The sequence below is a fragment of the Condylura cristata genome, unplaced genomic scaffold, assembly GCF_000260355.1.
Source record: "Condylura cristata isolate star-nosed mole 26May11 unplaced genomic scaffold, ConCri1.0 scaffold00025, whole genome shotgun sequence".
Taxonomy (NCBI): domain Eukaryota; kingdom Metazoa; phylum Chordata; class Mammalia; order Eulipotyphla; family Talpidae; genus Condylura; species Condylura cristata.
Genome location: NW_004567126.1, coordinates 30469849 through 30482896, shown reverse-complemented (window position 1 = coordinate 30482896; position 13048 = coordinate 30469849). Strand labels below are relative to the sequence as shown.

The window sequence follows — 13048 nt, the reverse complement described above, 5'->3', positions numbered from 1 at the left end:
CCCTGTGTCCCTGAAACAGGGCCCCCTCAGCGCAGCTGGCATTGACATTGACGCCTGGTTTCCTGGGGTGTACGCTGGGCTCTGTGGGGACTGAGTAGCATTCCTGAGGTCCCACTCCCTTGATGCAGAGCCTCCCATTCAGAAGCAGCAGCTGTCACCTGCCCTGCAGGAAGGTGGGCTCGCTTCTAGCCGGTGTCCTCTGGCAGCCTCTCCACTGCCTCTTGTCCTGTCCCTCACTGACCTCTGCCCATTCAACCCCTGACCTCAGGGGTGTTTTCCCTAGTCTGAGCCCTCTGGCGCCCAGAACAATCAAACCCCCCTAACTGAAGCAGTATCTGTCAGCAGAACTTCTTCCTGGAAGGGGGGTTCCGGTGCATGCTGGCTGCTCCCCACCTGCCCTTTCCTCCTCTTTGCGGTGTGTGCAGCTTTTCTCTGAAACTGATAAGGAAAAATATTACTGGACAAATAAATACAATAAAGGTCCCCCCAGAGGGGTGCCTTCAGGCCTGGTGCAGTTAAACATTTCAGTGTAGGCGCAACTCGCAAACTTGCTTACAGGCAGAGATCCCTGGCCAGTCTGAGGACTGGAGTTAAATTTCCAAGTCAGGTAACGTCGGATGGGCCTGTCTCCTTCGAGTAATCCGAGGGAGGGTTCAGTCCTCCCACTGTTCGCTCCCCTTCCCAGCCCACCAACGGTTTTGGCTGTTGTAAGACAATACCAGTCTGTGCAACCAACGTTGGCCAGTATGTGTAAAAGTGGCCTGTCTTTGGTCTGGGCCCAGGCTTCGACCTGGGTCTGTGCCTGCGCCTGCGAGCACAGCGCTGTACCTGACGTCACCATTCCTAAGCCAGCTTGTCTTTTCCATGCCCCAGAGTAAATCCAGATTTCTGCTACAAGACTATTCAAAAATGCAAAGTTTATTTAAGTTAAAAAGAAAAACGCCAGCTGTTGAGCAGGGGTTTCTGATTACTGTCCAACATGCTGTAAGTTTGCTCTCCTGTGTGTGGCCCCCTTGTCACCTGGGTGACATGTCCTGTGGTGGCCCCAAAGCCTTTGGCTCCTCAGGTACCAGGCCTGGCTTTCAGCGCTTGGTGAAGACTGGACAGTTGAGTGCATACTTACTCTGCCTGTGAGCCTCAGTTTCCTCTTGGGTAAATGGACAAAGCCGATACCAGGATGGTTGTCAAGGTTAAATGACGCACAGTGGAAAGTACTTTCGCAAACGCTTGCTAGTTTTGGTGTTCACTTAGCACTGCTTCCATCCAATCCAGCTGCTTAAAAGGAACCAGAAATGGGGCAGAAAGGAAAAGGCCAGGTTTGGGCTGGAATCCTACGGGCTTCGGGGCTAGGAATGTGAGCTGCTTCTGCCTGAGCCCTCCAAAATGCCGAGAACCAGCAGTCCCGCTCATCTGCAGGAGAGGGTGACATCTTGGGGCTGAGCTGTGAAAACACCGTATACCTGTGGCCGGAGATGAGAAGCTGGGCCAGTCCAAGGTGCCGAGACCAGGGTCAAACGCGGAGTCCGCAGTCGTCAGTTTGAGGCTCCCTTAGCTGAGCTATTTCGGGTTGTCAGAGAGCGGTCCTCAGCCCGAGCCACGCGGTGCGTCTGTTGCTCCACCAACCGGCTTGTGTAACGTGCTCGGCGGGGGCAGGCCAACTATGTAGGTCTGCGCTGGGGCTGCAGCCACAGCGTCGTCTCTGTGGCGCAATCGGTTAGCGCGTTCGGCTGTTAACCGAAAGGTTGGTGGTTCGAGCCCACCCAGGGACGCGGATGGTTTTTATTCCCCGGGAAGAGGAAGCAGGGCTTCTGCTTTTGCTGACGCGCTTCCCACGCGTCCCCGAGCCGCCGAGTCCTTTACGGCGCTGCGCGGCGGCGCAGAGACGGGTCCTCGTCTGGAGGACAGTCACGGAAGCGGAACGGCCTGGCGGGCGGTTTCTGCGCCCCAGCCGAGCCGCTTTGGGCGACGGCCCCGGGAGCCGGGCGCTAAAGCGGACGGACCTCAGAGGTTGTCTGAAGGCCGAGGCCAAGATGGCGGCGCTGGCGGGTGAGCGGTCGGGGACCCCGGGGGGGCTCTCTCGGGCTCTGCGCGGTCTGCGGCGCTCGGGTTCCGCGTTCTGCGTGCTGCAGAGATACGGGGGCCCGGCAGTACGAGCGCCCGGCGGGGTCCGGGGTGCGGCCGCCAATGCACCTGGGGGACAGCGCGGGCGCTGTGCCCTCGGCGGGCGAGAAAAATGTCCTGAGGGGCGAGGTCCGCCGGCCACGCGGCGCGGGCGCGCTCGCCCCCTCGCAGGATACGGCCCCTCGCAGGGCAGGTGCCCCAGCCCGGCCCGCCCCGCGATCTTTCTCCTTGGGTTAGGCGATTTGAGACTCAGAGTACAACGCAGAGATTGTAAAGAAAATTGGCTTGTAGACAGGGGCAGCTGTCGAAGTGTTTGAAAATCGCGTCGCTGAGTCAGTCACCCAGGTGTTTCACTGTCAGGACGCCGCGATATGCCCAGTTCCAGTTGCTACTGTCATTTTGAATGAAGGAGGAACGGACATTTTGCTTTCCTTCGAAATGTCTGCAGCTTCTGACTGGGCTAAGAGACACCGTAATTCCTGTTGGTAAGAAGCCACCGGTCCTGTTAATACTGCTAGTTGTTGGCTCCACGCAGAATTGAAGGAAAAGTAAAATTTCCTAGAATCTGTTGCTGACAACAGAGAAAGAGCAACTTTCTCTCCCATGCCAGTTCCACCGGGTTACTAATTCTCACCTGCAGCCTGTTAAGAATGCATGAACCTGAGGCCTTTGAATCCCCTTCACCTCAGAGGTGAGGGACATTTATTTTGCTGTGAGTTTATCCAAAGACCTAAATTTCAGGTGGGGACACAGGCTGAGAGAGGGACAGCTCAGATGGGAGACTGAAGTTTGCTTGTGTGCCCAGCCTAGAACATGCCAAAAAGGAGGTGTCAAGATTAGGTGCAGGGCCTCCCTGGTGGCCCAGGGGTCAAACTCAGTGCTTTCACCAGCCACTGAGTTCGATCCCTGGCCAGGGAGGGACCCACAAGTCTCAACAGACCTCTCCTGTCTCCTGGCTGCTCCCCTCAGGGGTGGATTTCAGTAGATCCACCTGTTCTGCTCCCACTCTCCCTCTGGTGAATTCTTACCCCGCCCCCGCCAAATCTCTGGCTTATACCCCAATTCTTGTATGTATAAATAAATACATCTTTTTAAAAGATATATAAATAAATGCATCTATACATACAAGAACTAGGGTACAGGCCAGAAGTGCAGGGGGTGAGAGGGCTCATCAGAGACAGTGGGGAGCAGAACAGGCAGATTGACAAAAACACAGTGCTGAGGGGAGCAGCTGGGAGTCAGGAGGGGTCTGCTCTGCCGTGTGGGTCACTCCCTGGCCGGGGATCAAACTGCTGCAGGGGCTGCAGCCAGCTTCACAGTGCTGCACTTCAACCCCCTTGTGCACCAGGGAGACCCCAGAAAAATAAATCTTGAAAAAAAAAAGATCTGGTGTATTGGATGAGGCCCTAGGAGACAGGTTCTGCTTCCAAGTGCAGTCACTCTCTGAGGTGATAGGGTTAGGGTTTTGGGCCACCACATTCAGCTTCTAGCAGTTCCATTATGGCCTGTTTCCCCCTTTACACAGGACTCTCACGCCCCCAGACCTTTTCCCCACCCCTTGACCCCTGTGCCTGGCAGTGCTTTGCTTGTGCGTCCTCTGGGAAAGGATCTCCAAGGAGGCCTCTCAAAGCCTTGTCTTCTGTGCTTCCCTTTCTGAGGTGCTTTGCTATGTACAATTCTGTGGACAGAATCAAGAGAGTTCAACCAGAGAGTCCTCAGAGGCAGGCTGTGTGACTGTGTCTGAAACCCAGGCTCTTCCAACTCAGTGCCTGGAGCCTTGCTGGGTTTGCTTACTTGTTGCGCACCTGTCAGGCTTGGCCAAGCCCAAGATGGACACTGGGAAATCCAGGAAGGCCCCAGTGTTACAGGGACTAGTGCAAGCCAGGTAACCCAGACACTTGAGCCAAAACTGCCCCAAGAGGATGACTGATGGTCTGCAAGTGGGGAGCAGGTACTGCAGGCAGACGTGGTGAGGGCCGGAGGGTGGCCCTGTGTGGTCTGACTTATTCCAGGGGTCATGGGGTTTTAAGCGGGGCAGCGACATTAGCTCATATTCAGAAAGACTGCTCTTTACCAAGTGTTTATTAAGTAGAATTTGAAATAGGTCAGGTGAGGACCCTGGTGGACAAACATGTAGGGAGTGGACCGTGACGGTGCAGGCCAGTCCAGGAATCCCGGCTTCTAACCCCTGCAACTCAGTTCCCACCCCTGTGGTTCTCTCTGCAGCTCCAGGCCTGCTCCGCCCGATCCTTGCGCTGCGGTGAGTGCCGGCCTCTGGGAGATACAGCTTGCAACTGGGAGGGTCCTTGAGCAGCACTCAGGGACGGAGGGCGGGCGTGGGAGATGCAGCGGAACAGGCGGACTGTCGCCCCGCAGTGGGGACAGTCTGGAAGTGGAGCCCCCAGGACCGTGTTGACGTGGACACGGCAGATCGAGTCTCCCTAGCGTGGGGTCTGGACGCTTGGAGGAGGGCTTGGGCCCGGGCTGACTTTTCGCTTTGTTTTGATGACTTTTTCCAACGTGTACAAAACCTGTTCACTGCGAAACTAGGGGAAATGGGGCGCGTGAGAGTAGTATGACACGAGAGCGGGCGCCTCTAGAGCGGGGTGCAGGCTTTCTGTGCAGGCCAGGTGGGGTGCGCGTTTGGCTTTGCAGGCCCGAAGTCAGCTGCGATTCCTTGACTGGCGCAGGTAGTGTGACGTGGCCACGTGGGGAGAAAACGGGTTGGCCCGAGCCAACAGATGCTCACGTACCGGGCAGCAGAGTGGGGCTGGCTTGTGGGCTCAGTGTCCCCACCCTGTCTTGACACCTTGGGGTACAGGGGCTCCTCTTCACGTGTGCTCTTTTTCTTTGCAGCTCGGGCCTGTGTGCAGCTCTGCAGGTGCATGGTGTGCATCAGAGTGCCACTGCCGATAGCCCCAGCAGGTGAGGCCACCTGCCGGGGAGCCCACACCCCCAGATGCCACCTTGGCACATCAGCCATGTCACTCCAGGTCCCCGCCCCCGCCACCCAGCGGAGCATTGCAGTGGGGTCCCCCCAGGAACCCTGCCCAGTCCCCTCCTGCACGTCCAGGCCCAGGCTACACATCTCTAAACCAGAAGGCCCTGCCTAGAGAGCAGCGGGGAGACCAGGGCGTGGGTGCGGGCCGAGCGGCGGCGTCCCCACCTTCCCGGCTCCCTGCCTAGCTGATGCCTGCCTGTAATGTGTCCTGTGCCAGCAGCCAGCCCGCCCTGCCCAAGACTGGAACCGTGGTCCCCAAGCCCACCACACTTCCCAGCAGCCGGGGCGAGTATGTGGTGGCCAAGCTGGATGATCTCGTCAACTGGGCCCGCCGGGTGAGTGCTGCGGCCCCCCGCCTGCAGGCCCCCCGCGCCCCCTGCCTGTGGAGCCGCGTGGAGTCACCCCTTCTGCGCAGCTCCTCGTCCTCGGCGGAGACGAGCCCCTTCGTTCTGTTCTCCCCGTTTTCTGTGCACGCCTCCTGACCACAATGATGTTTGTAGACGTAATGGCGCTGACAACAGTGGCTGTTTTCCGGCAGAAATGCCGTGACCCTCCCACCTCCAAGTCAGCCGCAGGTCGGCTCACTGCCTCCCCCTCCTCTGGCGTCCGCCCGCCTCCCTCCTCGTCATGCAGCGGCTCATCGCTGCTGCTCTGGCTCCATTTTGCTCTTCTGGGGGGCGCTGTTGCCTGGGTGCGCTGACTAATTCCTGTTGTCAGCCCCCGGCCTCAGCACCGGCTGGCTACAAGCGTCCGGGGATGCCTGCCAGGCCTGGGGATCTCAGGGTGGGCTGGGGGGCGGCGTCTAGTGTGATGTTTCTCATGAGACTGGAAATTGAGATTTTTCTGTTACATCACCTTGGCCGAGGCCCCGACCCCGGCCCCCCCCCAGCCGGGCTGACTGCTGCGTGCCCCCCAGAGCTCCATGTGGCCCATGACCTTCGGCCTGGCCTGCTGTGCCGTGGAGATGATGCACATGGCGGCGCCCCGCTACGACATGGACCGCTTCGGTGTGGTCTTCCGTGCCAGCCCCCGCCAGTCGGACGTGATGATCGTGGCCGGGACGCTCACCAACAAGATGGCGCCCGCCCTCCGCAAGGTGCGCCTGACTCCCGAGCCCCGCCTGCCCGCCTGTGCCAGGCCCGCTCGGCACACAGACCCGCCCTCTCTTCCAGGTGTATGACCAGATGCCAGAGCCGCGCTACGTGGTGTCCATGGGGAGGTGAGTGCCAGGTGAGGGCCGGTGGCCCCGCTGTCCGGGGGCTGGCACGCCTGCCGCGCACCAGCTCGGGTCCTGCAGCCCTGTTGCTTGGTTTCTCTCTGATCGCTTTTACCCGGGCCTGGCTCACACCAGTGGAGTCACACGCCGCCGGGGCATCACGAGTCCTTCGGCTGTGTCCATGCACGCGGCCCTCCCCCAAGCGTCCCCCGCCTGGTCCTCGCCGTCCCCCTCCTGTCCAGGCTGCCTGTGCTTTCGCTCTCGCTCGCTCTCAGCATGTCGCCGCGTCTCGCCCTGTGGGCCTGCGCTCTCACCTAGCTGGCCCAGACTGAGTCGTTGCCACACGTAGCTCAAGGCTGTTCAGTTGCTGGGATTGTTTAAGATGAACTTCACACTCCATAAAACTCACCCTTTTAAAGTATGTGATTTCTGCGGACGTCAGTGCATCACATGAGCTGAGAAGAAAACATACCTCGCTCCTAACCCTAGAGCACTCCCTCCCCGTCTGCAGCCCGGGCTCCGGGATCGCATCTGTCCGGCTCCGGCGGTCTTGCTGCCTGGCCGCGAAGGACCCGCGCGCGGACTTCCGCTTCCGCTTCCGCTGCAGCGTCTCCCCGCAGGAGCTTGCGGGCGCGAGCTGCCGGCGTCCCGCCTGCACCCACGGGGTCCCGGGTGGCTGCTGTCTTGCCTGTGGCTTGAGCGCAGGTTCTTGCCCTCTCTCACAGCCCGGCATGTGTTTACAGCTGGAGGCTGGGGCAAGCTAGGGGTGGCCCCGTGGGGGAGAGGGACGGGTGACGGGAGCTGCCCTCCTGTGCTGCCCTTCCAGCTGTGCCAACGGAGGCGGCTACTACCACTACTCCTACTCGGTCGTGCGGGGCTGCGACCGGATCGTGCCCGTGGACATCTACGTCCCAGGTAAGGTCCACGCCGGGCACAAGGCAGGCGGGCCTGCCTCACTCGTCCCTGTGGCACGGAGTGCCCGTGTGCCCCCCCGCCCCGCCCGGAAGGTGGGTTTCTAGGCTATGGACAAGTGAACTAGGCCAGGGGAAGAGTGACGCCCAGGCCTGGCCGGTCCAGGGCTGCGATCTCGCCCCGATGGGGCAGTCCCGCCAGAGGCCAGCTGGACCCTGTGGACCCGCTGGTTTCGGTCATTGTTAAGCTACGGTTTCATGTATTTGCACTTGACAGAAATAAAGCCCCGAAAGTGATGTAGAGACAGAAAATGGTTCCTGGGAACCAAGAATATTGTCCTTGACTTCGCATCCTCAGAACTGGTGGTGAGACTCCCTCAGACCTTGGCCTTGCCAGGGCACCAGATTTAGCAAGTGACAAGGCAGGGCCTGCAGTTCATTGTCCTTTTCTGAGCAAGACGTGTGCCGTTGGCATAATGTGTCCTGTGTGGCATTCGCACTCACTCCTGAAAGGCATCGGCGTGTGCCTAAAGTTCACCTCTGCTGGGCAGTCTTTTATGTGGCCTCCCTGTAAGATGACAGCCCCCACCGGGTGCACAGCCAGCCATCGACACTGGCCACCCAGGCATCACCCGGCTTGGGGTCAGGCAGGGGACGAGGCCCCAGTTCCGGCTGCCCTGGACTGCACTCTTACTGCAAGAGTAGAGAGCGTCACCCTGTGTCTCTGATTCCAAGACGTCCAAAACACTGTTGGCATCTCTCAAAAGGTGGAAAAATAGGTTTTCACTTTGGATTACAGAAGGTTGGAAAATGATTTTTAGCAGATATTCTGCAAATATCTGTTGTGTACCTTTTGCAGCCAGACCTGTCTCAGGTAGTTTAGCGAAGGATGCGTCATATGTTGGGAGCGGCCCCACAGGAGTGGGGAGACAGTCCTGGCACAGACATGCCCTTTCCTGCCTGGTGTGGGGTGAGGAGAGGCAGGAGCACCCCTTGATTACCCAGCCACTGTAGCAGCCCTTGCCGTCAGGCCCTGGGCACGTCGCTTGTGCAGGTGGCGTGGCCTCTGCTTCTCCAGCTGGGCTACTGGGAACAGGGGCGACGGGGGGGTCATTCCTCCTGGGAGGTTCCCTGCTCAGTCTCCACATCCACCCTGGCCACTCTGTTCCCTCGTCTCCCCCGTCTCCCTCCTTTCCAAGGGCTCATTCCACAGGCCAGTGTGGCCTCTGGGGTCAGCCTCAGCTTCTCCCAGCACTTCCCAGGTCACTATGGGGGCTGGGGGACGGTGGACAAAGCAGCTCAGACCCGGGGCAGCCTGGGCCTCTCCGCCGCCCACATTTTGTGTAAGAGGTCAGTCCTGAGGTCACCCGCCAGGGCCCCACGGGGAGGGTGGGGTGTCGGTTTCGGAATCCAGTCGCTGCTGGATGAGTCCCAGGGCTATGGACTTGCGTCCCCATGGGCCTGGAGACCCGGAGACTGAGGCGACCCCACCCACAGGCTGCCCGCCCACAGCCGAGGCCCTGCTCTATGGCATCCTGCAGCTACAGAAGAAGATCAAGCGCGAGAAGAGGCTGAAGATCTGGTATCGCAGGTAGTGCCTTCAGCCGGCCACCCCACGAGCGTGTCGTCATTTCAACATGGTCAATAAACCTAGCAGACCCAGCCTGGCGCTGCCCGCCTGTATGTGGGAGGGCCCGGCGGGAGAGGGGCCTGTCGAGGGGGCGCGGACTAGTCAGCTGGGTCATTCTTCCCGGTGCGTGGAGCTCAGGCCCCGACGGCAGCCACGTAGCACGGGCCAGTGTGACGCCACCGAAGGGGCAGCAGGTGGAGCGCCAGCAGAGGGCGGGGAGTGGGCTACCTGGGGCAGATGGAACCAGGTTTTTCCAGGTCAGAGGGGGCGAGGCTGCCGCTGCCCGGCGCTGTGTCAGCAGCAGGCAGACCTGGCAGTGTGGCTGTGGACCTGACACTTCCAGGGGTCGAGAGGGTCCTGGGGAGGCCAGGCTCCTAAAGAGGGGTGACCGATAGAAAGATTTGGCTTTCATTTTGTGGTTCTGCCTGCTGGGCAAGCCCAGAGATACCCCACCACCTGGGGATCTGGACTTGGGGCCCCAACTCTGTGTGGGCCCAACCTAGAGGGAGCCAGGGTGGGTCGTTCCCATGGACCCAATGGGCAGGTCCTGGCTGCCTGGCAGGAAGGGGGTCCCGGCAGGCTCAGCAACACCCCAGCAGGCTTGGCGTGTCTTTTTTTCTTGGTGTTCAGAAGACCAGGAAGAGTAAATAAAGTTGGCAACGAGCCCAGTATTAGCGTTTATTTCATCCTCTAGAATCCAGACGGGAGCTGTAGAGGTTAGGGGGCTCTGCCCACACAGTGGCGGACCCGCGTTGGACACGGGGTACGGTGGCCGGAGGCTCACTCCAGCCGCAAAGGCACTTAGTGGGGGGCGGGGGCTCCCGAAGCCTGAGGGAGGCCGGGCGCTGAACTGAGGCCGGGCTCAGTGCTTGGTGACCAGGGGAGTGATCATCCACGGGCAGGAGTAGTAGCGGCAGTCAGCCGGAGGCTCCAGCTCCATCACCTGCTGGCCGATGTCCTCCCGCCTGAAGCCCGCCTCCAGCAGGGCCGGCACCTGTGTCTCCTGGGGAGGGCCGCGCCTGTCAGTGCTGGGGCCCTGGCGTGGGCAGGACCTGCAGCAGCCCCCACCGGGTCCATCTGCCCACGGAGAATGGAAGCCCAAGCTTCTGGGAGTCTCGAGGTGCTGGCACCTTCCCGGCTGTCACCACATGTCACTAAGGTGAGAGGTCAAGCCCACACCTTGCCAGCGTGGCCAGCGCGGAATCGGGGCAGGAAAAGTGTGGCTGTGGATTCACACGTCGGAAAGGAAGCTCTCACTTAGTCCCTTCCCGGCCGTACCTCAAACATGGTGGTGATGTCAGAGTACTTGGCCTTCATCAGCTCGCCCCAGGAGGTGAGGTTACAGTAGGTGAGGATGCCCCCTGGCTTCAGCAGGCGGAAGGCGTGGCCCTGGGCGGGACAGCAGGCCGAGGGAGGGTGACGGAGAAGGAAAGAGGCCTGGGTGGGAGGCAGACGCCCCGCTTGCTCGCCCCGGCCCCACCTGGCCTGCTCCTACCTTGATGAAGTCGAACTGGTGCGTGTGCCAGGTCTCCTCAGACAGCGGGTATGTGTCGTACAGGATACCTGCACAGGAGCACAGACGCCATACTCGGGCAGGGCTCACTGCCCGTGGGGACGGGGACCCCGGGGGCGGCCCTTGCGTTCCTTGAGCTGCACTGGCCCAGGGTCTTGTGCAGTCCATGTAGTCGGGGTGTGCTGCCCCCTGCTGCGCGCCAGCCTGTGTGTGTGTCCCCTGCCCCAAGGCTGTCACCCAGGTGGCACTACAGGCCTTCGTTCTTCCACAAGGCAGAGGCCTCCCTTTTCCGCTCCCATCATCTCCTCACCGTCAAAGTGCCCATCTGGCAGGGTGGGTGCCACCTCTTCCCACAGGCCCTTCAAGGGAACCACCTTGGGATGGGAGAACAGAGAAGGCTAAGTGTCAGAGGGGCCCCGGGGCTCCCCACCTGCTGCGAGGGAGGAGACAGGCCATCCCAAGGGAGAAAACCCTCCCAGAGCTCTGTGGTGGCCCCAGGCAAGCCCTCAGGGGCACGGCTTCTGACCCAGGAGTGGGTTGAGGGGCAGGCGGGCACCTCGTGTGGCTGAACCCGGGCCCAGTCCTGCAGACGCTGGAAGACGCCGTCATTGCACTCGATGATCCAGTGCTCCTCGATGCTTGCCTCCTGCACTTTGGAGGCCGCGATGGCCATGCCAAAGCCCACCTCCAGCACCCGGCCCCCTGGGCAGAGAAAGGGTGGCACTAGGGAGACGCCTGTAGGAGGGGGTGCAGGATAGGGCCTGGACAGAGAACCACTTGCTACAAGGCTGGCAAGGGCACAGTATGCCGCAGGCAGAGGTGGACAGTAGGAGGGAACACAGCAGACTTGAGAGGTCACTGTGGGCCCTGGCTTCTGGCCAGAGAGGGTGGCAGGCTGGAGAGGCCTGGTTGGGGGGGGCTGCCGGGGGTGGGGGTGGGGGACGCAGATCCTTGGACTTTGACCCTGGCCCTTGTTTTTTGCAAGAGAGTAGCTTATCTCATTCAGTTACTTTCCTCCTCTGGCCCTCCCCACAATGAAGTTCTCAGACAGCTAAGGGAGGACTAGGACTCAGGCCAGGGCCTGGAATGATCTGAGGGGAGGAGCTGGTCCCCACTGCACCACAGTTGGAGGCTCAGAGAAAAGCCACAACCCTCAGGGCCCTGCCCTGGCCACTGCCAGGCGGGAACACCAGGGCCCAGAGCACACCGGCCCCCTGGGGTTCCCAGCACCCCCAGGCCACTACCTCCTGCACTCAGGGCCACCCAGCAGCTGCTCCCAGCTTTGGTTTTCCCAGGGCTATTTTTAACCCGCAGAGCACAGCAGGCAGTTGCTTCCCCAAGACACCTCCCACCGTGCAGCACCCAGATGTTCGTTCCTTCTAAGGTCTGGGTCTGAAGACCCATCCCCAACTTAGCGGGAGCCCACCTAACGCCCACCTACGAGGCCAGGGCCTCATTCCCACAGGACGTTTCCATTTCTTAGGGGAACATATGGTGCACAAGTCCCGTGACCGCAGCACCCACCTCCCTGGCCTCACGCCCCAGCCCCTCTACTCTCCAGCTCCCCTCTAGCAGCCCCATTTGCCCGAGGAGGAAAGAGGGCACAGCAGCGGGTGTGGGCCCCCCATCTCCCCCTTCCTGAGCACCCATCCTCAGGCGACCCCCGCCCCGCGAGGGCCGAGGCTACCTTTGGAGGTAGCGGCGGCCGCCAGCGCGTGCATGTACGGAGTCTCCCAGCGCTCCATCACCGGCTTGCCCAGGATCTGCAGGTGCGTGTCGGAGGCATCGTAGGCTGCCGGCGCCGCCCGCCACGCGGAGCTGCAGTTCTCGCCCGGCGCAAAGATGGGGGTCGCGGCGGGGGCGCTCATACTGCGGGCTGGACTGCGCACCGGGGACTCCTCTGGACGCACCGGCTGTGTCCCTGCAGGGACTTGTGGGCCGGGGGGCGGTCGGGAGGCGGGTCCTGCAAGGGGCGGGTGGACCCACGAGATAGCGACTGCCGGGCAGCGGGAGCCGCCTCTAGTGGCCGTGGTGCGAAAAGCAGCCCGACGGGGGACGGGCAGTGGATCCTTGGGCGGCGCCCCCAGGGCCCGCACCTGCCTGTCCCTTGCTCATTCCTGCTATCAGGGCACTCCCCCCTCGCAGGCCTGAGAGCTCAGGGTTTCCCAGGCGCTGTTGGCAGTGCTTCAAGTCCTTAAAATCATGTCATCGTCAGAGAGGCCTCACTGCACCTCTGGGGAGCCTGGGCACCCCCAAGCCTTGTCAGCAGTCTCACCTACAGGAGGGGGCAGCTCAGAACTGTGACAGCACTCACCCAGGCCACCAGGCTAGGCCGCCTCTCCTGTCATAACTCACTCCCCCACCTCCCCAAGCTGGGGATCACCTGAAACCCCAAGATCCCGGTGGAGGGTTCATGCACACAGACTTTGCCCAAAATTGTGGGTGACCTTGATGCTATTTTAACATATTACAATGGCTAAAACAGGGCTCTCCCTGGTGGCACAATGGGTTAGAGCTCAGCACTATGAAGCTATCTGAAGCCACTGCAGCCCAAGTTCCACTCCTGGCCAGGGAGGTCACCCCCATGGCCGGCAGACACAGAACTGGGGTACAGACCAGAGGTGCAGGGGCATTGAGAGAACTCACCGAGACAGAG

General features: G+C 61.0%; 2 protein-coding genes and 1 non-coding gene across 5 annotated transcripts; 2 read left to right on the top strand and 1 right to left on the bottom strand.

Moving 5' to 3' along the window:
• Nucleotides 1–1695: 1695 nt before the first annotated feature.
• On the top strand, nucleotides 1696–1769 carry TRNAN-GUU. The gene has a single exon. It is a non-coding gene; the product is annotated as a tRNA-Asn (tRNA).
• NDUFS7 (NADH dehydrogenase (ubiquinone) Fe-S protein 7, 20kDa (NADH-coenzyme Q reductase)) lies at nucleotides 1758–8912 on the top strand. Of its 3 annotated transcripts, none has more exons than XM_012729761.1 (8): nucleotides 1758–2046; nucleotides 4348–4381; nucleotides 4978–5046; nucleotides 5343–5457; nucleotides 6039–6218; nucleotides 6295–6341; nucleotides 7165–7253; nucleotides 8747–8912. In XM_012729761.1, exons 1-8 carry the CDS (start codon nucleotides 1773–1775, stop codon nucleotides 8842–8844), a joined length of 906 nt encoding a protein of 301 aa, XP_012585215.1. In that variant the 5' UTR covers nucleotides 1758–1772; the 3' UTR covers nucleotides 8845–8912. The 3 variants fall into 3 exon arrangements, with proteins under 3 accessions (XP_012585215.1, XP_012585214.1, XP_012585216.1); XM_012729760.1 differs by having other exon boundaries at nucleotides 5340–5457; XM_012729762.1 differs by lacking the exon at nucleotides 1758–2046 and adding an exon at nucleotides 2486–2606 and having other exon boundaries at nucleotides 5340–5457.
• A 632-nt stretch (nucleotides 8913–9544) lies between these two features.
• On the bottom strand, nucleotides 9545–12341 carry GAMT (guanidinoacetate N-methyltransferase). The gene is made up of 6 exons (XM_004689391.2): nucleotides 12080–12341; nucleotides 10949–11094; nucleotides 10703–10766; nucleotides 10375–10442; nucleotides 10158–10268; nucleotides 9545–9882 (listed from the first exon to the last, which is right to left on the bottom strand). The coding sequence occupies exons 1-6, from the start codon at nucleotides 12258–12260 to the stop codon at nucleotides 9742–9744; spliced, it is 711 nt and encodes a 236-aa protein (XP_004689448.1). The 5' UTR covers nucleotides 12261–12341; the 3' UTR covers nucleotides 9545–9741.
• Between the last annotated feature and the right edge of the window lie 707 nt (nucleotides 12342–13048).

Bases quoted from the DNA above. Each gene is read 5' to 3' on its own strand.
- NDUFS7 (XM_012729760.1), top strand. From the start codon at position 1,773: ATGGTTTTTATTCCCCGGGAAGAGGAAGCAGGGCTTCTGCTTTTGCTG. The intron at 5,047-5,339 runs GTGAGGCCACCT...GTCCTGTGCCAG, and splicing joins ACTGCCGATAGCCCCAGCAG to CAGCCAGCCCGCCCTGCCCA. The intron at 6,219-6,294 runs GTGCGCCTGACT...CCTCTCTTCCAG, and splicing joins TGGCGCCCGCCCTCCGCAAG to GTGTATGACCAGATGCCAGA.
- GAMT (XM_004689391.2), bottom strand. From the start codon at position 12,260: ATGAGCGCCCCCGCCGCGACCCCCATCTTTGCGCCGGGCGAGAACTGC. The intron at 10,269-10,374 runs GTAGGAGCAGGC...TGTCCCGCCCAG, and splicing joins ACCAGTTCGACTTCATCAAG to GGCCACGCCTTCCGCCTGCT. The intron at 9,883-10,157 runs GTACGGCCGGGA...GGCCCTCCCCAG, and splicing joins ACATCACCACCATGTTTGAG to GAGACACAGGTGCCGGCCCT.